Source organism: Muntiacus reevesi, chromosome 17, assembly GCF_963930625.1.
Source record: "Muntiacus reevesi chromosome 17, mMunRee1.1, whole genome shotgun sequence".
NCBI classification, from domain to species: domain Eukaryota; kingdom Metazoa; phylum Chordata; class Mammalia; order Artiodactyla; family Cervidae; genus Muntiacus; species Muntiacus reevesi.
Genome location: NC_089265.1, coordinates 43,476,016 through 43,501,273, shown reverse-complemented (window position 1 = coordinate 43,501,273; position 25,258 = coordinate 43,476,016). Strand labels below are relative to the sequence as shown.

The 25,258-nt window shown below is 36.7% G+C and overlaps 1 protein-coding gene across 2 annotated transcripts in view; it reads right to left on the bottom strand.

The window, feature by feature from the left end:
* Positions 1-25,258, bottom strand: part of SMC5 (structural maintenance of chromosomes 5) — a 104,595-nt gene that overhangs the window by 52,276 nt on the left and 27,061 nt on the right. For both annotated transcript variants that reach the window (XM_065907930.1, XM_065907929.1), the window contains exons 4-8: positions 10,605-10,767; positions 9,589-9,723; positions 7,956-8,096; positions 4,558-4,719; positions 3,689-3,760 (exon numbers count right to left, since the gene is read on the bottom strand). In XM_065907930.1, coding sequence (XP_065764002.1) covers positions 3,689-3,760; positions 4,558-4,719; positions 7,956-8,096; positions 9,589-9,723; positions 10,605-10,767 — 673 coding nt within the window. The remainder of the gene's footprint in view (positions 1-3,688; positions 3,761-4,557; positions 4,720-7,955; positions 8,097-9,588; positions 9,724-10,604; positions 10,768-25,258) is intronic.

Sequence of the window (25,258 nt, the reverse complement as noted above, 5' to 3'; positions counted from 1 at the left end):
AAATTTCTAACGACACTGGCACAGAGTGGCAGAAGAGGAAATAAAAGTTTGCTAAGATTCTGATCTTTCTCAAATAAAAGAGGAAAAATACTAATTAACTTTTTCTACTAAGAAAAATATGTTATGTAAACTTTTTAAGGGTAAGTAGAAGGCAGCGGTAAATGTGAACTGGTTAAACTTCTTTACTGTATGAGAAAGTGTCTCATACTGAATTTTAAAAATTACAAAGCAAAACCCAGTGTATGTTAGTTATAGCAGATAAAATAAAGAACAAACAATAAAGCTTTAATATCTAGAAAGCAAAAACACAATTACAAGAAAAACAGAAAAGTCTACATTCAAAGAAAAAGGAACTGGATAAATCAGGCTAGGAAAAAAAAAAGAGTAAAGTTTGCATAATATAATTACAGTAAAAGTCCAAAAAGGTTTCAAAAAATTTTAATATAAAGTCATAAAGGTCACATCTATTAACCATAAAGCAATATAACTGGGACTAAACTTTTTTTATAAAGATTAAAAATTCCATATCCAAGTAATCTGAAATAGTAAGAACTCCTATATAAATATAAATGAAAACCTGTGAATGAGAATTATAAAATCTTGAACCAAAACAATAAAGCACATACCACACATGTAAGATGTAACCAAATGATAATCAGAAAAAATTTATATGCTATAATGTATTATATTAAAAATTAAGAAAAGCTAAAACTTCAAGAACTTACAGAAGTGATAAACTGTTAATTATGACACAGGGGAAAAAAAAGAAAACACTGGTTCTAGGAGAACTAAACTACTTAAATGTTGGCTTAACACTGAAATAAACCAGTTAAGGGTGGAACAAAACAAAATTTTAGGTCAATCTTATCAGATGGTACAAAAAATGGTATAGACAAGATTTTCTATTTGAATCCACCAATGTATTAAAATACTAAGTGAGATTTATGTCAGAATGCAAGCTGTTCAGTTGCTCAGTTGGGTCCAACTCTTTGCAACCCCACAGACTGCAGCACGCCAGGATTCCCTGTCCTTCACCATCTCTTGGAGCTTGCTCAAACGCATGTCCATTAAGTCAGTGATGCCATCCAACCATCTTGTCCTCTGCTGAACCCTTCTTTTGCCTTCAATCTTTCCCAGCATCAGGGTCTTTTCCAATGAGTTGGCTCTTCCCATTAGGTAACCAAAGTACTGGAGCTTCAGCTTCAGCATCAGTTCTTCCAATGAACATTCAGAATTGATTTCCTTTAGGATTGACTAGTTTGATGTCCTTGATATCCCAGGTATGCTCAAGAGTCTTCTCCAACACGACAGTTAGAAAGCATCAATTCTTCGACAATCAGCCTTCTTTATTATGGCCCAAATCTCACATCCATATATGACTACTGGAAAAACCATAGCTTTGACTAGAAGGACCTTTATTGGCAAAGTAATGTCTCTGTTTTTTAATATGTTGTCTATGTTGGTCATAGTTTTTCTTCCAAGGAGCAAGCGTCTTTTAATCTCATGGCTGCAGTCAACAGAGGCAGTGATTTTGGAGTCCAAAATAATAAAGTCTCACTGTTTCCATTTTTCCCCATCTATTTGCCATGAAGGGATGGGACTGGATGCCATGATCTTAGTTTTTTGAAAGTTGAGTTTTAAGCCACCTTTTTCACTCTCCTCTTTCACTTTCATCAAGAGGCTCTTTACTTCTTCGCTTTCTGCCCTAAGGGTGGTGTCACCTGCATATCTGAGGTTACTGATATTTCTCCCAGCAATCTTGACTCCTGTGCTTCATCCAGTCAGGCATTTTTCATGATGTACTCTGCATATAAGTTAAATAAGCAGGGTAACAATATACAGCCTTGACCTACTCCTTTCCCAAGTTGGAACCAGTCTGTCGTTCTTTGTCCAATTCTAACTGTTGCTTCTTGACCTGCATAGATTCCTCAGGAGGCAGGTAAGGTGGCCTGGTACTCCCATCTCTTTCAGAATTTTCCAGTTTATTGTGATCCACACAGTCAAAGGCTTTAGGCACAGTCAATGAAGCAGAAGCAGATCTTTTTCTGGAATTCTCTTTCTTTGCTATGATCCAAGGAATACTGACAATTTGATCTCTGGTTCTTCTGCCTTTTTAAAATCCAGCTAAATGTTAGACAACCTATCAACCTAGCAGTTCCTGTTTGGGGTTTTAAAGACGAGTCTTTATGCCTTTTCCCTTCTAAACTCTAAATAAATAATACAAATGGAGCTAAAAGGGCTTGGTCCCACAAGGACAAAAGGAATAAAGTAACAACTGGAGAGTTCAATAAATATTCAGAAGAGTAAAAGCAGCAGAAGGACAATTTAGCAGCCTACTATAGGAACCACAGTATAAGGAGTGAATGAAAGAGAAAGAAACAAGAACTGATTCTTCCTAAAAAAAAAAAAACATAGAAGAATCTTACAACTAGGAAATGCCAAGTATACAGACCTCATATATTAAGTAATATTTTTGTGGAAATTTTTATTTTATACTGTGGAAAATAAAGTGTGGCACTCGGTGCCACTTCTGAGTTCTCTCAAGTCATTTAATTTTGTTGAGACACTATTTCTCCACCAGGTATTTAGATATAATAGTTACTGCCCTGTGCAAGCTTCAGAGGGATTTAGAGAAAGGAAATGATTGCTGAGCCTTCCAAAATGTAAAAAAAAAAAAGAGAGAGAAAGAGAGACATCACATAGAGGAGAATGATTCCTACCCACCCCACCTGGCTTCCCAGGTGGCACAGTGGTAAAGAATCTGCTTCCCAGGACAGGAGACAGAGGAGACGTGGGTCCAATCCCTGGGTCGGGAAGATCCACTGGAGAAGGAAATCGCAACCCATTCCAGTCTTCTTGCCTGGAAAATTCCATGGACAGAAGAGCCCAGAAGACTACAGTTCATGGCGTTGCAAAGGGCTGGACACAACTGAGCAATTGCACATGCATACTGCCCTACGTTTCTACTACAATGCATCCACACCCCCTCTATGCACACACCTTGAGCACTACTGCTATCAAGCAAGCTTCAGTCAAGAAAATTTAAGGTTTATCCTCTGGAGAAGTTAAATGAGAGAGGATTGGAATTTGAAGATAAAGATACAGGAAAAGGGATGAGGTTGAAAACGGACAGATTTAACATAAAGCTTTAAACACCAGAAATGCTTCAAGATGTGCATCCCTCTCTAAGAAAGGTAATTCAAGCTTTAGTTTCTGAATGGTCCTGGAAAACAGAACCCCAAAAATATTTGGGGATCTCTCTGACCCACCAGAGCCAGAGCAGCTAAAAAGCCCACTTCTTTGCACAATTATCCTAAAATAATTTTGCTATCAAGCTCCATCCATGCACAATGAATTTATAATCAGCTCTGAAATATCCAACACTAAACAAACAACAGAATCAATCCTTTGCAATTTAATTGCTGCTATGAAGACAACTAAATCCCATTTTACTATCACCCTATTAAATGCATATCTATAGAGTAGTTTTGAGCCATTCCCCCCGCAATTATCCTCTATGCAACTGGTATACTTCCAAATTTTAGGCCTCCTCACAGATTAAGACAAGAAAGAGAACGAGGAAGATCACAGGCAATTCAAAAACAAGAAACTCTCTCATAACCCACACCTGAACACAAAAGTTAGGGTAAATTAACAAAAAAATTTCAAATTCAATGCTAGATCTTACTTGTTTATCTTTTCTTTCTATAACATCTTGTTTATGTTTGCACTTTTGAGATGCCTCCTTAATAGCTAATGCCTGCAAAATTGAATCAAAAGAAGAGAAGTTAGTTAAAAAAAAAAAAGGCAAGGCAATTCTGTGACCCTGCTCATCCAAATATAAAATTGCTCTGTAAGTTTACCCACAATGCTCTTCTATGATTTCTTTCAAAGTAAATTCATTATCACCCAAAATACAATTACTTGAAAATTTATGAAAGGCTATTCCTATAGATATTAAAAGTATTTGCAGCTATATGCATACATATGTTTCTACATTTCTTCACATTTATTTCCTCATGTTATTTTATCCTAAAAGCAATAATACAGAATAGCAGGGTCCATAGTTTAAAATACTCTCAAAACAATTATGTGATTCCAAAATCTTCCCTAAAGGTTAAAAGCTATGATTGCAAAAATTTTAGTTACGTTTTCAAGGTATATAGAGAATATTCCATTATATTATTTATTCTAAAAAACATGAGGTTTTATACATTATGTTCCTACAAAAGGGGTTGTAATTATATAACATGTATGAGAAATTCACAAAAGGAGATCAATGTTTCTAGGAATATTGCTCTGAATCCTCCTGTAATTAGAACAATCACATTTCATTTCTCTCTTTTTATATCTTGAAATTTCTAGAGTAGCAAGTTCCTATAAAGTAGCAAGTGATGATTAGGATCTTGAAAGACCTGTGGTAGTAGAATTCCTAATAGAAGAACTTAAAGAACTAAAGTTACAAGTAAATCCACAAACATTACAAAACCTACAAAATATTTTTTATATTTGCTAAAATAAATGACAAGAAATCCAAAATTGAGCCAGAAATATAACCTTCTCTTTGATTCGAGCCTCCAAACTGTGACGCTGCCTTTCCATTTCTTCAATGCGTTCTGTTATAGGAATCTGACTTTCTTTAAGTTTTCTGACCTCTTCCTTTGCTTGGTCCCGAGCGAGTTTTACTTCTTCATATTCCTGACGAACATTTTCATATTCCTTACAATGAATTCAAGAAAGAAAAGTTAATATATTCTTTGCTTAAAATAACACATATACTAAAATCAAGCTATAGGCAGAAACCAAATCTATGAAAGACAATTTTTAATCCCTTTAGGAGGAGGTCTACTAATAAAAAAAATTTGCCCTCTAAAACAACTTCAGAAATAGCAAATATCAAATGATGATGAACTCAGTGATACTCACTGCAGACTTAAATCATTAGGCCAGATTCTGTCTTCCATCCCTTTCTGTTTCTGAGACATATATCCTAATGACTACTAAAGAGAGGATCTCCTCTAATCTCTCAATAATGAAGGGATTCAAAAATTTGTAAAGAACCAAAAGAAACTCACTTATGAAAAATTTTTAAAAACCAAAAAGGAAAATGGTTCAACAGAGAAACAAAACGAATCATCCAGGTAAAAATGATGCTTGTCACATCATAGGAATGAATAAATATTTGCTAAAAAAAAAAAAAATAAAGTGCTAAGAAAGCATATAGTAAGAATGAATGGGATGAACAAAGCTAAAAAAAAAAAAACAACACAAATAAACATTACAAATAACTGAGAAAACAAGAGCAGTAAAAGGCAAAGGAGAAAAGAAAAGATATAGCCATTTGAATGCAGAGTTCCAAAGAATAGCAAGAAGAGGTTAAGAAAGCTTTCCAAAGTGAACAATGCAAAGAAAAAGAGGAAAACAACAAAATGGGAAAAACTAGAGATTTCGTCAAGAAAATTAGAGATACCAAGTGAACATTTCATGCAAAGATGGGCACAATAAAAGGGCAGAGAAAGTATGGACCTAACAGAAGTAGAAATATTAAGAAGAGGTAGCAAGAATACACAAAACTATACAAAAAAGGTCTTAATGACCCAGACAACCAAGACAATGTGATCACTCACCTAGGGCCAGACATCTTGTGAGTGTGAAATCAAATGGGCCTTAGGAAGCATTACTAGGAACAAAGCTAGTGGAAGTGATGCAATTTCACTGAGCTATTTCAAATCCTAAAAGATGATGCAGTTAAAGTGCTGCACTCAATATGCCAGCAAATTTGGAAAACTCAGCAGTGGCCACAGGACTGGAAAAGCTCAGTTTTCATTCCAATCCCTAAGAAGGACAATGCCAAAGAACGTTCAAACTACCGCACAATTGCACTCATTTCACATGCTAGCAAGGTAATGATCAAAATCCTCCAAGCTAGGCTTCAACAATATGTGAACTGAGAACTTCCAGATGTACAAGCTGGATTTAGAAAAGGCAGAAGAACCAACATCAAATTGCCAACATCTGCTGGATCACAGGAAAAGCAAGGGAATTTCAGAAAGACATCTATTTCTGCTTCATTGACTATGCTAAAGCCTTTGACTGTGGATCACAACAAACTGCAAAACTCTGAAAGAGAAGGGAATACCAGACCACTGAGAAATCTGTATGCAGGTCAAGAAGCAACAGTTAGAACTGGACATGGACAACAGACTGGTTCCAAATTGGGAAAGGAATACATCAAAGTTGTATATTGTCACCTTGCTTATTTAACTTATATGCAGAGTACATCATGTGAAATGTTGGGCTGGATGAAGCACAAGCTGGAATCAAGACTGCCAGGAGAAATATCAATAACCTCGGATACAAAGATGACACCACCCTTATGGCAGAAAGCGAAGAGGAACTAAAAAGCCCCTTGATGAAGGTAAAAGAGGAAAGTGATAAAGCTGTCTTAAAACTCACCATTCAGAAAACTAAGATCATGTCATCTGGTCTTCATGGCAAATAGATGGTGTCAAAATGGAAACAGTGACAGAGTTTATTTTATTGGACTCCAAAATCACTGTGGACAGTGACTGAAGCCATGAAATTAAAAGATGCTTGCTCCTATGACAAACCTAGAAAGCGTATTAAAAAGCAGACACATCACTTTGCCAACAAAGGTTCATAAATTCATTGCTATGGTTTTTCTACTAGGCATATGGATGTGAGAGTTGGACTTAAAGAAGTCTATGTGCCAAAGAACTGATGCTTTCAAACTGTGGTGCTGGAGAAGACTCTTGAGAGTCCTTGAGACATCAAGGAGATCAAACCAGTCAATCCTCAAGGAGATCAACCCTGAATTTTCATTGGAAGGACTAATGCTGAATCTTCAATACTCTGGCCAGCTGAGGCAAAGAGTCAACTCACTGGAAAAGACCTGGATGCTGTGAAAGATTAAAGACAGTAGAAGGGGACAACAGAGGATGAGATGGTGGAATGGCATTACTGATTCAACGGAGATGAGCTTGAGCAAACTCTGGGAGACAGTCATGGACAGGGAAGCCTGGCATGCTGCAGTCCATGGGACCACAGTCAAACACAACTAAGCAACTGAACAACAATAAACATTATAGGAAATCAAAAAAGGAAACACTGAAAAATCATTAAACTCAATCTTTAAAGGGAGAAATCAAAAGGCTTCAGAGTACAAAGATAAAACAGGTGTCAGAATAATAATAAACACAGGAAAAACATTATGAAATTGAGCTGAAAAAGAAAGAAAAAGTTTAAGAAAAATGGAATTACGGAAAAGGATACGGTGAAACAGGTGGGACAGGCTGAATAAGGTCACAAATACAGCCATATATTTTTCCAATCTAATAATTATTTCCATCCTGACATTAAAAATATTATTAAACTTTCTTATTTTTGTTCCACCCACTGAAAAATAATGTATTGAGGGAAATGAATTTTTGACCAAACTGTGGTTCCAAATCATATACATTACAGTGATTAAAACAGTAAACTCAGTAAACTTATGAACCATAATGAGTAGATTACAGTTAATATCCTTCAGCTCTGTCTGTAGCTGAAGCTGATATCAGTAGCAACACTCCAAGTAAATTTTCAGTGACCTGAGGACATTTCATTTTTACACATGTACATATTTTTAGCTCATTAATATTTTATAAAACAAAACTATCTGTTGACTCAATTCTACTAATATTTTATAAAACAAAACTATCTGTTGACTCAATTCTGGAAGAATTAAGGACAAAGACTAAAATCAACTGTTACCTGTTATGCAATAACAATAACATAGCACAGTTACAAAATAACACAGAGACAGATAAATATTACTATGCACGATATACAAAGCAAAAATGAACAACAGCACCTAATTTAAGTATTTACTGTCTCCTTTATAATTTTCCTGACACTTAAAGAATCACTATTTTACTTTAGTAACTCAGACTTACCACCCACGGCCTTTTTGCTTCAAGCATCTCAATCAAATCTAAATGTCGCTTACGTTCATAGAACCTGTCCACATCTTGTTTATATCTTTCATTCCTCTGAATCATTTTCTCTAGATATTCAGTTTTCTCTTTGCATGAGGTCTAAAATAAATATTCATTTAACAATTAGCTTAATCAAAGAAAGACAAAAGGTCAAATCTTTTTATAATGAAAAATGTATAGTGCTAGCAAAATTTCACAATAGGAGTTCTTAAGAACTGTGTAAAACTAAAGTGCACACCTGAGTTCTGGTCTAAGCTCTACTATTTATCAATTATGGGACCCAGAGGAAGCCCTGCCACATCTCTAAGCTTGGACTCTTCTTGACTCTAGAGAAGAGAGATATCTGCCCCATTTATCTCACTGGTAGGAGCTACTCAACTTACTACAGGTGAAAGCTCAAAAGCTGTTACATGACATAGAGAAAAGTGATATTAGTAGTAGTATGTTATGAATACCCATGACTGAAGGACTTAGAAATGAGATAAAGGAAAGCTAAAATCTCGCCTTTATCTTGTGAACTAACAAACATGTAAAATGTACTCAGAATCTAGAAGAATATGTGCGTGTTTTCTTTCAGAAGTTGGTAGGTAGTTACAGTGTTTCAGAGGGGAGTATTAGATGATTTGATGTGGGGAAAAATAAAAAGGACTGACAGGGGTATCTAAAGTAGGATTAAAATAATTACAACTTCTTTGGTCATTCACTCTGAATAAGTATAACAACAACAATAGCATTAGATCAGAACAAATCACATTATCAAGTCCAGGTAGTTACAGTTTGTGTGTGCTCAGTCACTTCAGCTGTGTACAACTCTCTGCAATCCCATGGACTGCAGCCCAGCAGTCTCCTCTGTCCACAGGGTTTTCCAGGGAAGAACACTGGGGTGGGTTACCCTGCCCTCCTCCAGGGTCTCTTTCCAAACCAGGGATCAAACCTGCACCTCCTGCACTGCAGGCAGATTCCTTACTAATGAGCCCCCTGGGAAGTGCCAATTACAGTTTAAAAGAAAGCATTTATTTACTAGATTTCTCATTACAAAAACGTACTGAATTAATTTTAGCTGTTGAATTATGGAAAATGATTCATTAAATAAATATCTTTTAATGTGATATACTATAAAAGGACATTTAAATTTATATATTAAAGGTGAAAATAAAAATCAAACACTGCAACTAAATGTACAGTTTTTTTTTTTTTTTTTACAAAGTCTATCCTCACAACTGAATACAATATAAGAACAGGCTCAACAGAGTGCTGTATATATGCTGTATTACCCAAAACCCTATACAGCACCTGACATATCACAGTTGTTTAGTAAACACAGAATGAATAAAAGGATAACATCGAAACTTCCTGAGAGAAAAAAGTACTTTGTAATACTATAAATTGGCTTTTTAGAAATTCAATTAATAATATATATTTGATGACATGATAGTCAAAACTTTATATCAAAGCCATTCATACTTTTTAGTAACCTAATTTAATTACTGAAAATCCTTGCTGAAAAAAAATCACAAATATATGAATTCACTCAATGAACTATTATTTACTGGCCATTGAAAGACAATAAAATGAGTTGACTGTAAATTACCTCTAGTTGTTTCTCTTTCTCCCTGAAATTTTTGAGTTCACAGTGGTATTTGTGCATTTCTGGAGGACCAATTGACTTCTCAGTAGCTTCAAGGAGTTCAATTTTACTGAGTTTAGCAAATTCTCCAACTTTATCCTAGAGACAAAACTTAAATATCAACTAATATTATCATTTACAAAAATCTTCAAAACATTTTTCACTCAATGATACTTGTCAAGAAGAAACTGATTCAAAAGAAAAAAAAACCTTTGAGATATGAATCCTAAATCCTATCCTTTGATATATTATTCTTTAAAATAATAAACTTAGGGTATAAACTACCATCTTTTTGAGAACTTTAAAAAAATTTCAATGTCAGTATTTCCAGGTTGAAACTTTTATATACATTTAACACAGTTTGGAAATAAAAAATACTGCCCTGGATTGAAATGATCATTACCACATGTCAATCGGAATGAAATTATCAAATCAGCTGATAAATGCTTTCAAATTTTAACTTTTACTTAACTTAGACACAGTAATCAAACCACCACTGTTTCTGAAGAAAAAAACTAATTCAGTCACTAGAATAACATCCAAAGGCAAGTCTAAAAGATATTTGACTTTAATATTCTACATGGAGTATCAAGATGTTTTATTTTTTTTTGAACAGATTTAAAAATATAAAATGTTTCTAGAGGCATACACATAGATTTAACAGTCTTGGTATTATAAAGTATTTTATACAAATACACTGATTAAAAAGTTGTTTATTAACACAATTTTAAGAGCCTATAAATTGGAGCACAGAACTATTCAAGCTACTTTGTATACTGATAAATAATACCTTTATTTCCTTTATAATACTTCGATAGATTTATTAACTGAGTATTTCCAATTACTAAAAAGTAGTAAGATTTTACTATAAGAGATGAGATGCTACCTTTTACAATACAAAGAACTGTTAAGTATTAAGACCACTATGCTCATTTTAAATAGTAACAATAGCTCTCAAAAAGTATTTAATTCTCTCATACCTGAGGTAGAAACTGGCAAAGATTGCCCACTTGAATATTTAAGGCTGCAACTTGCTCTTCTACTATTTTTTGGGATGTAGATCTTTTGTTGATGAACCAAAAGGACTGATTTTTTGCCACATCAATCTCACGAGTGATTACAAGATTTCCAGAAGTCCTGAACCTATTTAAAAATTAGAAATCTTTATATTCAAAATACGTAATTTTAGAAATTTCTAAAATTCTCTTGCACCAAAGGTTTCCACATATGACTATTATTACAATTTTTATTCCTTTTAACATTATAGCCCCTCCAAAGAAGGAAAGCCTGGCATTTTATTAGTGGTAATAAATAACTGACCACAAATAAGTTACTTCTTTCAACTTCTGAAATCATTTAAACTGCTAAAATAAAATTACAACACACTGATATTAACTCCCAAACATTGCCTGAGGATTCACATATCTGGAGTTATTTATCCTTTAATCATTATGCTATTCTCCAGTCACATGTGCTCACTACAATTCAAACTGGGTTGATATATGAAAGCATAAAGAGTTCAACCTTGAAACTCTCTCTACTTGGAAAATGTACAAATGAAAACCAACTACTGTGTATGTATTTCCAGGTATCAATTGGAAATGCATAGAGGTGGCCCATGAATTCCTCATCTTATACTCCACCACTCTGAATTCAGAAGAAACTGTATCACATGACTATAAAGGAACACTGAACAAAAGAAAATTCATCTGAAAGAAGGGTATTTATTTTTCGCTTTTAGAAGCACTACTGCACCGAACCTCCTACCTATTCATCCACCTTCTTCGCTGGCAATCAGCAGCCTGTGGCATAAAGATAACTTATTGGTATCCAATGGCAAAATGACAATGTAAGTATTGTATATATTATCTAGATTATACTGCAATCAGAATACTCCAAACAGTAAGATTTTAGGATGTTCAACAAGGTATTTTAAACTTTCATTTCCAGGAGCATAACTAACAAAGTATTTTCTGATTCTCTTACTGAATAACTACTAAAAAAAAATTAGTAAAATATCTTTATAAATGTATTTATAGGTTAGCGTGAAAGTAAGGAATTCTGGCCAAAATACCAGTGCAGATGGGAAACCATCAGTGGAAAAATGAAATTGCCTTTCATTCTGAGGGCATTTACCAGGTAACCTGGTGTATTTATTTTTATGATCCCGAGAGAGGGGTGTTGAGGACAAAGTCCAGAGTTCTCCAAGGTAGAGAGTCTAACAGAAACCATCCCAGGGATCTGATCAAGGAGGCAGAGGAGTAGGACATGGGGACCACCTTCTCTGATAAATACATCAAAAATACATCTACATGCAGAATTATTTACATAGAACATCTACTGAACATTGGAAGAAGACTTCAGACTTTCTAAAGGGCAAGAAAATCTTCATGTAACTAAGCAGGACAAAAGAAGAAAGGAAAAAGAGAGAGCGAGAGGAACTGGGATGGAACCTGAGTCCCTGAGAGCAAGCTGTGAAAGAGTAAAGATTTCTGCACATTGTGAAGTTCCCTCTTTGGTGGTGAGATCAACTGGGACAAAGGGGTAGCTTTGGAGCCTCAGAGTGGGTGCAGCAACTGGCTTGCAAGGGCAAAGTGGAAAGACACCTTCAGACAGTAGGTGCCACCTGGCAGATCCCAGCCTGAGACACTCATCTGCTGGGCCAGGTGGAGCGAGGCTTGGGCTTTGGAGGTTAGACCGCAGGAGAGGACCGGGGTTGGCCGTGTAGGGACGACCTGAGGTGGGTAGGGTGTGGTGCACCACAACAGAGCGAGTATGGGAAGAAGCCTGGGGCTGATAGAGAGGCAAGGCACCACTGTTGGTGGCAGGACCATCAAAAAAACTTCCTTCTCTGAGTTCATGCTCTTAGGCAGCAGAGCACTGCCTACACGGGTTTCAGAGATGGGCATGAGCTACCACTATCATCTTGGACTCTAGAGATGGGCATGGGCTGCTGTTGCTCAGGATCCTGTGAGAGGTGGCTGGTCGTGGCCCCCACTTCCTGAGAGCATGTGTGGGCAGCACACCTGCACACTGCCTACCAATATCCAGTACACACTAAGGAAAGATATGATAAGCATCCAAACCAAAAGCAGCCCTCACACCAAAAAAAATTAAACCCATACAAGCTATGCAAGGATGCTCCCACATATTAATAGCCCTGCAAGAGAGCAGAGTGAAAAAGTTGGCTTAAAACTCAACATTCAAAAAACTAAAATTGTGGAATCTGGTCCCACCACTTCATGGCAAATAGATGGGGAAACAATGGGAACAGTGACAGACTTTATTTTGGGGGGCTCCAAAATCACTGCAAATGGTGACTGCAGCCATGAAATTAAAAGATGCTTGCTGCTTGGAAGGAAAACTATGCCCAATCTAAACAGCATGTTAAAAAGAAGAAATATTGCTTTGCCAACAAAGGTCCATCCAGCCAAGGCTATGGTTTTTACAGTGGTCATGTACTGGATGTGAAAGCTGGACTACAAAGAAACCTGAGTGCCAAAGAATTGATGCTTTTGAATTGTGGTATTGGAGAAGACTCTTGAGAGTCCCTTGGACAGCAAGGAGATCTGACCAGTCCATCCTAAAGGAAATCAGTCCTGAATACTCACTGGAAGGACTGACGCTGAAGCTGAAACTTCAATACTCTGGCCACCTGATGTGAAGAACTGACTCACTGGAAAAGACCCTGATGCTGGGAAGATTGAAGGCAGGAAGAGAAGGACGACAGAGGATGAGACGGTTGGATGACATCATTGACTCAATGGACATGAGTTTGAGTACTGGAAGGACTGATGCTGAATCTGAAACTTCAATACTTTGGCCACCTGATGTGAAGAACTGACTCACTGGAAAAGACCCTGATGCTGGGAAGATTGAAGGCAGGAAGAGAAGGACGACAGAGGGTGAGATGGTTGGATGACATCATTGACTCAATGGACATGAGTTTGAGTATTGGAAGGACTGATGCTGAATCTGAAACTTCAATACTTTGGCCACCTTATGTGAAGAACTGACTCACTGGAAAAGACCCTGATGCTGGGAAGATTGAAGGCAGGAAGAGAAGGACGACAGAGGATGAGATGGTTGGATGACATCACTGACTCAATGGACATGAGTTTGAGTAAACTTCGGGAGTTGGTGATAGACAGGGAAGCCTGTCATGCTATAGTCCATGGGGTCACAAAGAGTCGAACATGACTGAGTGACTGAACTGAACTGAACCAACAGAAATGCAAACTATTGTAAAAAGGAACTAAAAACTCTAAGGAAGAGTCAAGAAAAATTAGAAAATTCATTTGCTGAGACAAAGGCTAAACTACAGGCAATGCAAAACAAGAATGAATAATGCTGAAGAGAGAATAAGTGATCAAGAAGAAAGAATAATGGAAACAATCTGCTCGAAACAGCCAACAGCTAAAAAAAAAAAAAAAAGCAATATGAGACCTATGGAACAATATAAAGTATGCCAATCTACACATAACAGGGATTCCAAAAGGAGAAGAAAGAGAAAAGAGGATTGAAAATTTATTTGAAGAAACTATGGCTAAAAACTTCCCAAACTTAAAGGTGGAAACAGATACCCAGATACAGGAAACACACAGGGTTCTAAATAAGATGAACCCAAACAGACCTACACCAAGACATATTATTTTAAAAATGGCAAAAGTTAAAGAGATGATTAAGGCGGCAAGAGAAAAACAAAGAGTTAATGACAAGGGAACTCCCATAAGACTATCAGCTGATTTCTCTACAGAAATGTTACAGCCCAGAAAGAAGTAGCAAAATATATCCAAAGTCTCAAAAGGGAAAACTCTGCAACCTAGAATACTCTAACCAGTAAGATAACCATTTAGAATAGGAGTAGAGATAAAAAAATTTCTCAGACAAGCAAAAACTAAAAGAATACAGCAATACTAAACCTATCCTAAAAAAAATATTGAAACATCTTCTCTAAATAGAAAAGAAGTAAATAGATATAGGTAGGAGGAAATCACAATGGAAAAGGAAACCACTTAAGCCAGCGTACATACAGATAAAAAAAAAAACCAACCTATTTGTGAAAGCAATGATAAACATAATGAATAGCAAAAGGATAAACATGAAGATATAAAAAAGATATAAAATAAAATGTGTGAAAGAAGACTAAGAGAATGTAGATACTTTTTTCCTAAGAATGTTCACCTATGTGACTATTAAAGCAAGCAGATATAGGAAAGAGTTAACATACTTGAAAAAGAGAGCAACGACAAATTAAAAACATACAAAAATCCACAAAAACCAAAAAGAGAACGTAAGCATAAAATTTTCATCAAACCAGAGACAGGAAAAAAAGAAGAAATATAGTCAACTGGAAAACAAGGTTTAAAATGGCAGTAAATACTTATATATCAACAACTACCTTAAATGACAGTGGACTGAATACTCCAATCAAAAGACAGTGTTAAAAGATAGGATAAAAGAAAAAAAGAGCCTTCCACGTTAGGACAAAGGACACACAGACTGAAAGTGAGGGGATGGAAAACAGTATTTCATGCAAACAGAAATGACAAGAAGGCAGGAGTCACAATACTCATATCAAACAAAATAGACTTTAACAAAGGCCATAAAAAAAGGTTAAAAAGGACACCATATGATGATAAAAGGATCAATACAAGAAGAGGATTTTACACTCGTTAACATATACACACCCAATATAGGAGCACCCAGATATATAAGACAAATACTAACACGACACAAAGGTAGAAGCTGATAGGGATACAACAGGAAGAGACTTTATTACCTCGTTCACATCAGGGGATACATCCTCTAGAAAGAAAACCAACAAGGCAACAGAGATCTCATATGATGCAATAAAACAGATTCAAGTGATATTTTCAGGACACTGCATGCAAAAAAACCCAGGATACACATTCTTTTCAACTGCACATGAAACATTCTTTCAGCTCAGTTCAGTTGCTCAGTCGTGCTGGACTCTTTGCGACCCCATGAACTGCAGCACGCCAGGCTTCCCTGTCCATCAACAACTCCTGGAGTTTACCCAAACTCATGACCATTGAGTCGGTAATGCCATCTAACCATCTCATCATCTCATCTTCTGTCATCCCCTTCTCCTCCTGCCTTCAATCTTTCCCAACATCAGGGTCTTTTCAAATGAGTCAGTTCGCATCAGGTGGCCAAAGTATTGGAGTTTCAGCTTCAACATCAGTCCTTCCAATGAACACCCAGGACTGATTTCCTTTAGGATGGACTGGTTAGGAATGACCACATACTAGGGCACAAAATTAGCCGCAACAGATTTAAGAGTACAGAAATTATTTCAAGGATCTTCTCTAACCACAAAGGCATGAAACTAGAAATTAACCACAGGAAAAGAAATGAGAAAAAAAAATTACATGGAGATTAAACAAAATGTTACTAAAAAACCAATGGATCAAAGTGAAAGTTGCTCAGTCCTGTCAGACTCTTTCAACCCCACAGACTACATGGTCCATGGAATTCTCCAGGCCAGAATACTGGAGTGGGTAGCCTTTCCCCTCTCCAGGGAATCTTCCCAACCCAGGGATCGAACCCAGGTCTCCCACATTGCAGGTGGATTCTTTACCAGCTGAGCCACAAGGGAAGCCCAGGGTAGCCTATCCCTTCTCCAGAGGATCTTCCCAACCCAGGAATTGAACCAGGGTCTCCACCATTGCAGGTGGATTCTTTACCAACTGAGTTATGAGGGAATGAGGAAATCAAAAAGGAAATAGAAAAGAGTAAACAAAATTGACAAGCCATTGGCCACACTCACCAAGAAAGGATAGAGAACCCAAGTAAATAAAGTAAGAAACAAAAAAGAAGTCTCAACTGATACCACAGAAATACAAAACACTGTAAGAGAATACTATGAACAATTATATGCCAATAAATTCAACAACCCTGAAAAAAGGGATAAGTTTTCAGAAACATACAGTCCACCAAAATTCAATCTAAAAGAAATTGATAATTTGAACAATCATTAGAAGTGAAATAGAATCTGTAAATAAATAGAAGAAAGACACCCCCTACAAACACAAGTGCAGGACCTGATGGCTTCACGGGTTAATTCTACCAAACATACAAAGAAGAACTTAAACCCATCCTTCTCAAACTTTTCCATAAGAATGAAGAGAAAGGAATACTCCTAAAAACATTCGATGAAGCCACCATCACCGTGATACCAAAGCCAGACAAAGGCACCACCAAAAAGGAAAACTAAAAGCCTGTATCTTTGATGAATATAGATGCAAAAATTCTCAACAAAGTATTAATAAACCAAATACAACAACACATAAAATAAAAAATCATACACTACGACCAAGCTGGATTCATCCTAGGGTCACAAGAAGGGGTCGATATATGCAAACCAATCAATGTGATATGCCACATTAACAAAAGACAAAAACCACATTATCATCTCAATAGATGTGGAAAAAGCATTTGACAAACTTCAATATCGATTCATGATAAAACTCTTACCAAAGTGGTATAGAGGGAACATTTGCGTTAGTTGCTCAGTCATGTCCAACTCTGCAACTCCATGGACTGTCGCCCACTAGGCTCCCCTGTCCATGGAATTCTCCAAGCAAGAATACTGGAGTGGGTTGCCACTGCCTTCTCCAGTGGGCCTTTCGGACCTAAGGGTCAACCCAGGTCTACGGCACCGCAAACAAATTCATTATCATCCGAATCACCTGGGAAGCCCAGAGGGACCATATCTCAACATAATAAAAGCCATTTATGACAAACCCACACCCAGTATAACACTCAAAAGCAAAAAGCTGAAAGTCTTCTTGTTAACATCTGAAACAAGACAAGGATGCCCACTCTTATCTCTGATAGCATTAGAAGTCCTAGCCAACAAACAAAATGAAAAACTCTACTCAGCTATCCTTGCTTAAATGGGATACAAAAGATATTTTAAAAATGAAATAAATGAAAAAAAAAGGAAAATATTTAAAGAGAAAGCTGCTAACTATATTCATTAATGGCAAATTAAACAGATTTTAAGGCAGAAAGTCTCAAAAGATGAAGAATTCAGTATATAACAATAAAGAGTTCAATACTGTCCTATAAATATATAAAGGAAAGATAAGCAGAACAAAGGTAATTAACAAATCTACATAAAGAAAGGGATGGTGTAACGCTTTTCTCAGTAATAGTAAAAATAACTAATAACCTTGTACTAAATAAAGAACAGTGCACACACAACAGCAGAATACTCATTCTTTCAACCAAATAGGTAACAATTACAAGAGCTCAGTATGTAAGCCTTTTAAAATTTCCAAAGATTGGGAACATAAAGATCACCTACCTTATCTATTTTTTACCACATTACCATCAAAGTGAAGATCAATACTAAAATAAAACAGGAAGATCACTGCATTAGAATTTGAAACAGCTTTTAATTTGAGCTCAAAAACGAAGAAAACATTCACAACTGAAAAGTAGAAAAATACTATACCAAAATTTGGGAGATGGAAGTAAAGCAGTACTGATAGGCAGATTTTTACCCTTCACTATTTACACTAGGGAAAAAACAAGACTGAAAATGAGTACAATATCCATTTCAGGAAATGAGAAGAACAAAAGAAATCAAAAGTTTAAAGAAGAATTAGTAAAGAGAAGAGTAAACATGAATGAAATATAAAACCGTGATGTAAGACAGAAACAACAATGCAAAAAGTTAAACTCATTAAAAAAAGACGAATAAAACTGACAAATCAATTTTTTCCAAGCCATGAAAAAAAATGAATGAAAGAGGGGAAAACAACTACAGAATATACTTAGATAATATTTTTTATATATGAGAAGACATAATACAAACATAATAAAGTTACAAAGGAACATATTATTCAGCCAAATAAAATTAAAAGCTAAGATGAAAATATTTTTTAGAAAACTATAAATTACCATGATGACTCAAGAATAGAAACACTATTAAAAAAAAAAAAAAAAAAAAGAATAGAAACACTAAATAATTCACTGCTGCCACTGCTAAGTTGCTTCAGTCGTGTCCGACTCTGTGCGACCCCATAGACGGCAGCCCACAAGGCTCCCCGTCCCTGGGGTTCTTCAGGCAAGAACACTGGAGTGGGTTGCCATTTCCTTCTCCAATGCGTGAAAGTGAAAAGTGAAAGTGAAGTCACTCAGTCATGTCCGACTCTTAGCGACCCCATGGACTGCAGCCTACCAGGCTCCTCTGTCCATGGGATTTTCCAGGCAAGAGTACTGGAGTTAGTTGCCATTGCCTTCTCTGAAATAATTCATTATCATTAATTAAATCAATAGGCCCAGATGATTTTATCAGTAACTTTAATCAAACACCCAATCAACTAATATTTCACAAGCAAAATACAGACGTTAGAGAAGCAAGTCTACCAATGCAAAAACTATGACTATGTTGAATTTATTCTAAGAATGTAAAATAGAGTGAACATTAGGAAATTAACTGAATTTCCAATTAAAATAATATGATCAATTCAATACATGCTGATAAGATTCATTTGCTAGTTCTAATTAAAAGAACATGAAATCAGGAACAACAAGGAATTCCCCCAAACAAGTAAATCATATCTTTCAAAGTCCTACAACAAGCATCTCATTTCACTCCAGCCACCCTATCGTTTTTCTGTTTCTCAGCAACAACAAATTTAATTTTGCCTGAGATCCTCGGCACAAACTATTCCACCTGCGTGGAATACTCTACTCCCAGTTCTTATGGTTCTCATTCAGTTCTCACTTCCCAACAGGCCTTTCCTGAACATACAATAGGAATAAATAAAACACCACCTCCCCCAAACCCTGCCAAGGCCTACAATGAACTAAATCTGATGAAAGTTCTTTTTCTTTATTTTGTTCCATCTGTCAGCAGCATTGGACAGGTCGACACCATTGGACTCCTTGAGTGCTTTCCAGGTACTGCATTCTTCTCACTCACTAGCATTCCTCCCAGTCTCCTTTCCCCATGTTCAGCCTCTAAATGCAGCAGTACAACAGAATCTAGTTCTTAGAGGCTTCCTTCCTACATCTGCATCTTCTCCCTTGGAGATTTCAACCACCCTACCAACAACTCCCCATGTGTATTATCTTTGGCCCAGACTTCTCTAATGGGGCGGGGGGGGGGGGGGGGGGGGTGAGGCGGGGCGGGGCGGGAACTAACTGCCCATTCAACATTTCAACCTAAGTAAAATGAAGACACAAAACTGAATGAGATTTAGCTCATCACAGACCTTGGCAACATTTCTACCTGAATGTCTATATAAGCATCTCAACCTTAACTCTGTATTTTACTGACCCTAAAAGCATTTGTTTTTGTTGCTGTGCTTTTCCATCTTAACATTTCTGAAACTAGCTCACACGTTTCAAACTGTTTCATAGTTTAACTGGAAGTTGCATTTTACAAAGGTGGCATCTTAATTCGATTAAATATGGCTTACTCCAAAATGACCTTCTGATCTTACCCTAAACCTCCAGATGCAGGTTTCATTATCTCAGTTAAGGGAAACTTCACTCTTGAGGATGCCAGATACCTATATTGGTACACTTCCTCTTCGATGCCCCTCTCTCTTTCATATTCTGTATTTAATTTGTGAGCAAATTTCGGACTACTTTACTTTCTCTTAGAATTAATTAGAAGCTTCATTGATTTCCTTGCTTTTGCCTGTTTTCTTACAGCCTATTTTTCACAGAGCAACCTAAATGATCTGATTAAAATTTAAGCTATTAAATCATGTCACCTCTCTGCTCAAATTCTGATTGCTTCACAGCTTATTCAAAACAAATGCAAATTCCTTACAATGCTCTACAAAGTCTAATGAGTTGGCTCCCTTATATTTTCAGAACTTATCTTTTACTTCTATTTAACGCAACCCAGTGACACTAGGTACCACTCTGGGGTCTTAGCATTTACAGATTCCTCTACCTGAAATGCAGTACTTGGGTGCCATCTCAAAAACGACAGAATCATCTCTCTCTGCTCGTTTACAAGGCAAACCATTCAACATCACAGTAACCAAGCCTATGTCCCAGCCACTAATGCCAAAAAAGCTGAATGGTTTTACGAAGACATACAAAAGCTTATAGTAGTAACACCAAAAGAAAACAAAGGTCCTTTTCATCATAGGGGACTGGAATGCAAAAGCAGGAAGTCAAGAGATACCTGGAGTCAATGTATGGCAAAAACCATTACAATATTGTAAAGTAATTAGCCTCCAATTAACTAAATTAAATTTTTTAAAAAAGAGAGAGATACCTGTAGTAACAGGAAAGATTGGCATTAAGAGTACAAAATGAAGCAAGGCAAAGGTTAGAGTTTTGCCAAGAGAATCCACTGGTCATAGCAAACACCCCCTTCCAACAACACAAGAGATGATGATACACGTGGACATCACCAGATGGTCATTACATTCTTTGCAACCAAAGATGGAGAAGTTCTATACAGTCAGCAAAAACAAGACTGGGAGCTCGACTGTGGCTCAGATCATGAGCTCCTTATTGCAAAATTCAGACTTAAGTTGAAGAAAGTAGGGAAAACGACTAGGCCATTCAGGTATGACCTACATCAAATCCCTTATGATTACACACTGGAGGTGACGAATGGATTCAAGGGATTAGATCTGATAGACAAAGTGCCTGAAGAACTACAGACATATATTTGTAATACTGTACAGGAGGCAGTGATCAAAACCATCCCCAAGATAAAGAAATGAAAAAGGCAAAACGGTTGTCTGAGGAGACCTTACAAATAGTTGAGAAAAGAAGAGAAGCAAAAAGTAAAGGAGAAAAGGAAAGATATACCCATATGAATGCAGAGTTCCAAAGAAAATAGCAAAGAGAGATAAGAAAGCCTTCCTCAGTGATCAATGCAAAGAAATAGAAGATAACAATAGAATGGGAAAGCCTAGAGTCCTCTTCAAGAAAATTATAGATACACCAAGGGAACATTTCATGCAAAGATGAGCACAATAAAGGACAGAAATGGTATGGACCTAACAGAAGCAGAAGACATTAAGAAGAGGTGACAAGAAAACACAGAAGAACAAAAGGTCTCAGCGACACAGATAACCATGACACTGTGGTCACTCACATAGACAGAGCCAGACATACTGGCGTGTGAAGTCAAGTAGGCTTTTGGAAATGTTACTAAGAACAGGCTAGTACGGTGATGGAATTCCAGCTGAGTCATTTCAAATTCTAAAAGATGATGCAGTTAAAGTGCTGCACTCAATATGCCAGCAAATTTGGAAAATTCAGCAGTGGCCCCAGCACTGGAAAAGGTCAGTTTTCATTCCAATCCCAATGAAGGGCAACTCCAAAGAATGTTCAAACTACCACATAGCTGCACTCATTTCATATGCTAGCAAGGTAATGCTCAAAATCCTTCAAGCTAGGCTTCAACAGTATTTGTGAACCAAGAACTTTCAGATGTAAAATCTCGATTTAGAAAAGGCAAAAGAACCAGAGATCAAATTGCCAATATCTGCTGGATCAAACAAAAAAGAAGTGAATTCCAGAAAAACATCTACTTCTGCTTCACTGACTACACTAAAGCCTTTGACTGTGTGGATACAATAAACTGTGGAAAATTCTTAAAGAATTGGGAATACCAGACCACCTTACCTGTCTCCTGAGAAATCGGTATGCAGGTCAAGAAGCAACAGTTAGAACCAGATATGGAACAATGGACTGGTTGTTCAAAACTGGGAAAGGAGTAGGTCAAGGCTGTATATTGTCACCCTGCTTATTTAACTTACATACAGAATATATCAAGCAAAATGCCGGACTGGATGAAGCACAAGTTGGAATCAAGAAGGCCGGAGAAATGTCAATAACCTCAGATATGCAGATGACGCCACCCTTACGGAAGAAAGCAAAGAGGAACTAAAGAGTCTCTTGATGAAAGTGAAAGAGGACAGTGAAAAAGCTGTCTTAAAACTCAACATTCAAAAAACTAAGATCATGGCATCCAGTCCATTACTTCATGGCAAACAGATGGGGAAACAATGGAAACAGTGACAGACTTTATTTTCTTGGGCTCCAAAATCACTACAAATGGTGACTGCAGCCATGAAATTAAAAGATGCTTGCACCTTGGGAAAAAAGCTATGACCAACCTAGACAGTATTAAAAAGCAGAGACATCACTTTGCCAACAAAGATACATATAGTCTAAGCTATGGTTTTTCCGGTAGTCATGTATGGATATGAGAGTTGGACCATAAACACTGCTAATGAATTGATGCTATGGTCTGTGGTGTTGGAGAACTCTTGAGAGTCCCTTGGACAGCAAGGAGATCCAACCAGTCCATTCTAAAGGAAATCAGTCCTGAATCTTCATTGGAAGGACTGATCCTGAAGCTGAAGCTCCAATACTTTGGCTACCTGATGTGAAGAGCCAACTCATTACAAAAGACCCTGATGCTGGGAAAAACTGAAGTCAGGAAAAGAAGGGAACGACACAGGACAAGATGTTTGGATGGCATTACTGACTCAATGGACATAAGTTTGAGCAAGCTCTAGGAGATCGTGAAGGACAGGGAAGCCTGGTGTGTGGCAGTACACAGGGTCGCAAAGAGTCGGACAAGACTGAGCGACTGAACAACAATATATCCCATGACGGCAGAATGCTGTTCCCCTCCAAAAAGAATGCTGTATCCCTCAATGTACTAAAAAATATTTTAAAAATGACTGCATAAATGCATGTCAGAGACCATTTATTCTACCCACCATTCCCTTCAACGAATACATGACCAGTTATTGCCTCCATTCAATAGCAATGACAGTGTTGACGACTGATAATCAGCCATCTGGGGCTTGGTATTCTCAAAGTCACAAGGACCCTAATGGAACAAAAGAGCACAACATAATCATGTTGAGTATGTGGAAAGGAGAACTTCCCTTGTGCTAGACCTGGTAACAGAACTCTGGTTAACAGTCGCTGGTTAGATTATTAGAGCAAGTAGCTATTGAACACCAGAATAGCTTACCTCTTTAGATAACAAGACAACTGGGCGGTGGTAACTCAGAGTAAAAAGTCAGGAGTGCTTAAGACCTACAGCCATCCTTAATGGACTTCTGAAACTTAAATGTTAATACTCCCTGTGTTTTATAAATATACTGGTCTAGTATAGTTTTTCAGTTTCAGTATCTAGGAAACCATCATGATCAATGCTAACCTAGGAGTATCTTGGCAATTACAGTCATATCTCAGATACATTGTGGGTTTGGTTCCAGAACACTGCAATAAAGTAAACATTGCAGTAAAGTGTACTGTATCCATTTTTTGGTTTCCCAGTACAAACGAAAGTCACGTTTATACTATACTGTAGTCTACTAAGTGTGCAAAAGCATTACATCTAAAAAAATAACCTACCTTGGTAAAAATATTTTATTTCTAAAAAATGCTAACCATCATTTGACAATGCAGAGTTGCCTCAAAATTTTAATTTATATAAATACACCTGCAAAGCACAATGAAACAAGATATGCTTGTGTTTTTTAAACTGAAATATAATTCACAAACCACAGAATCCACCATTTCAATTGTACAATTAATGTTTTTTTAAAAAGATGGTAAATGTATAAAATTTACTCTTTTAGCCATTTTTAGGTGTCCAGTTAAAGGTGTGCATCAACAGAGGTTTTTAAGTACATTCACCAAGTTATGCAGCCATCACCATCATCTAATTTCAGAATATTTTTATCATGCAAAAGAAGAGCCCATACCTGTTAAGCCAGTCACTCCTCATTCTTTCCTCCACTCAAACACCAAGTACCACTAATCTATTTTCTGTCTCATGAATTTACTTATTCTGGACATTTCACATAAATGGATGGAGAAAGAAATGGCAACCCACTCCAGTGTTCTTGCCTGGAGAATCCCAGGGATGGGGGAGCCTAGTGGGCTGCTGTCTATGGGGTCACACAGAGTCGGACACAACTGATGCGATTTAGCAGCAGCAGCATATAAATGGAATCATGCATATGCAATGTTTTGTGTCTAGTTTCTTCACCAAGCATAATCTTTGGTAAACAAGGTTTACCCATGTTACAGGATCTATCAGTACTTCAGTCCTTTGTATGGCTCAATAATGTGTTATAGTATGGATATATCACAATTTGTTTAGCCATTTTTCAGGCAATGGACATCCGGGTTATTCATAATTCTTATCATTAAAATTAGGAAAAAGCTACGTTATGCCAGTGAGCAATCATTCCCTAGAACAGTGACAGGACCAAAGAAAACTTGTATTTAAAATTTAACAGATACTGCAGAATAGGATATAGTGCCTATACTCCCACAATAGTGCATAACAGGATTCTCTTTTCTGTAACTTCATGTAATTGAACTTTATTTTAAATTTTTCTAAGCTGAAAGGAAAACAATCTTCATCTTGATTTCCCTTGTAACTGGTCTTTTTTTTTAATATACTTGTCATTTATAGTACTTTGTATTAAACTTCTTTGCTTGTTTCCTATTAAGTTGCTTATAATTTTTACTGACTTAATGAGCTATTGAAATCTTAGTGATTTTAAGACATGTACATATTATCTGTGCTGAAAATGTTTCCTCCCATCTGTCACTCATTTTTAATTATGGCGCCATTATTTTG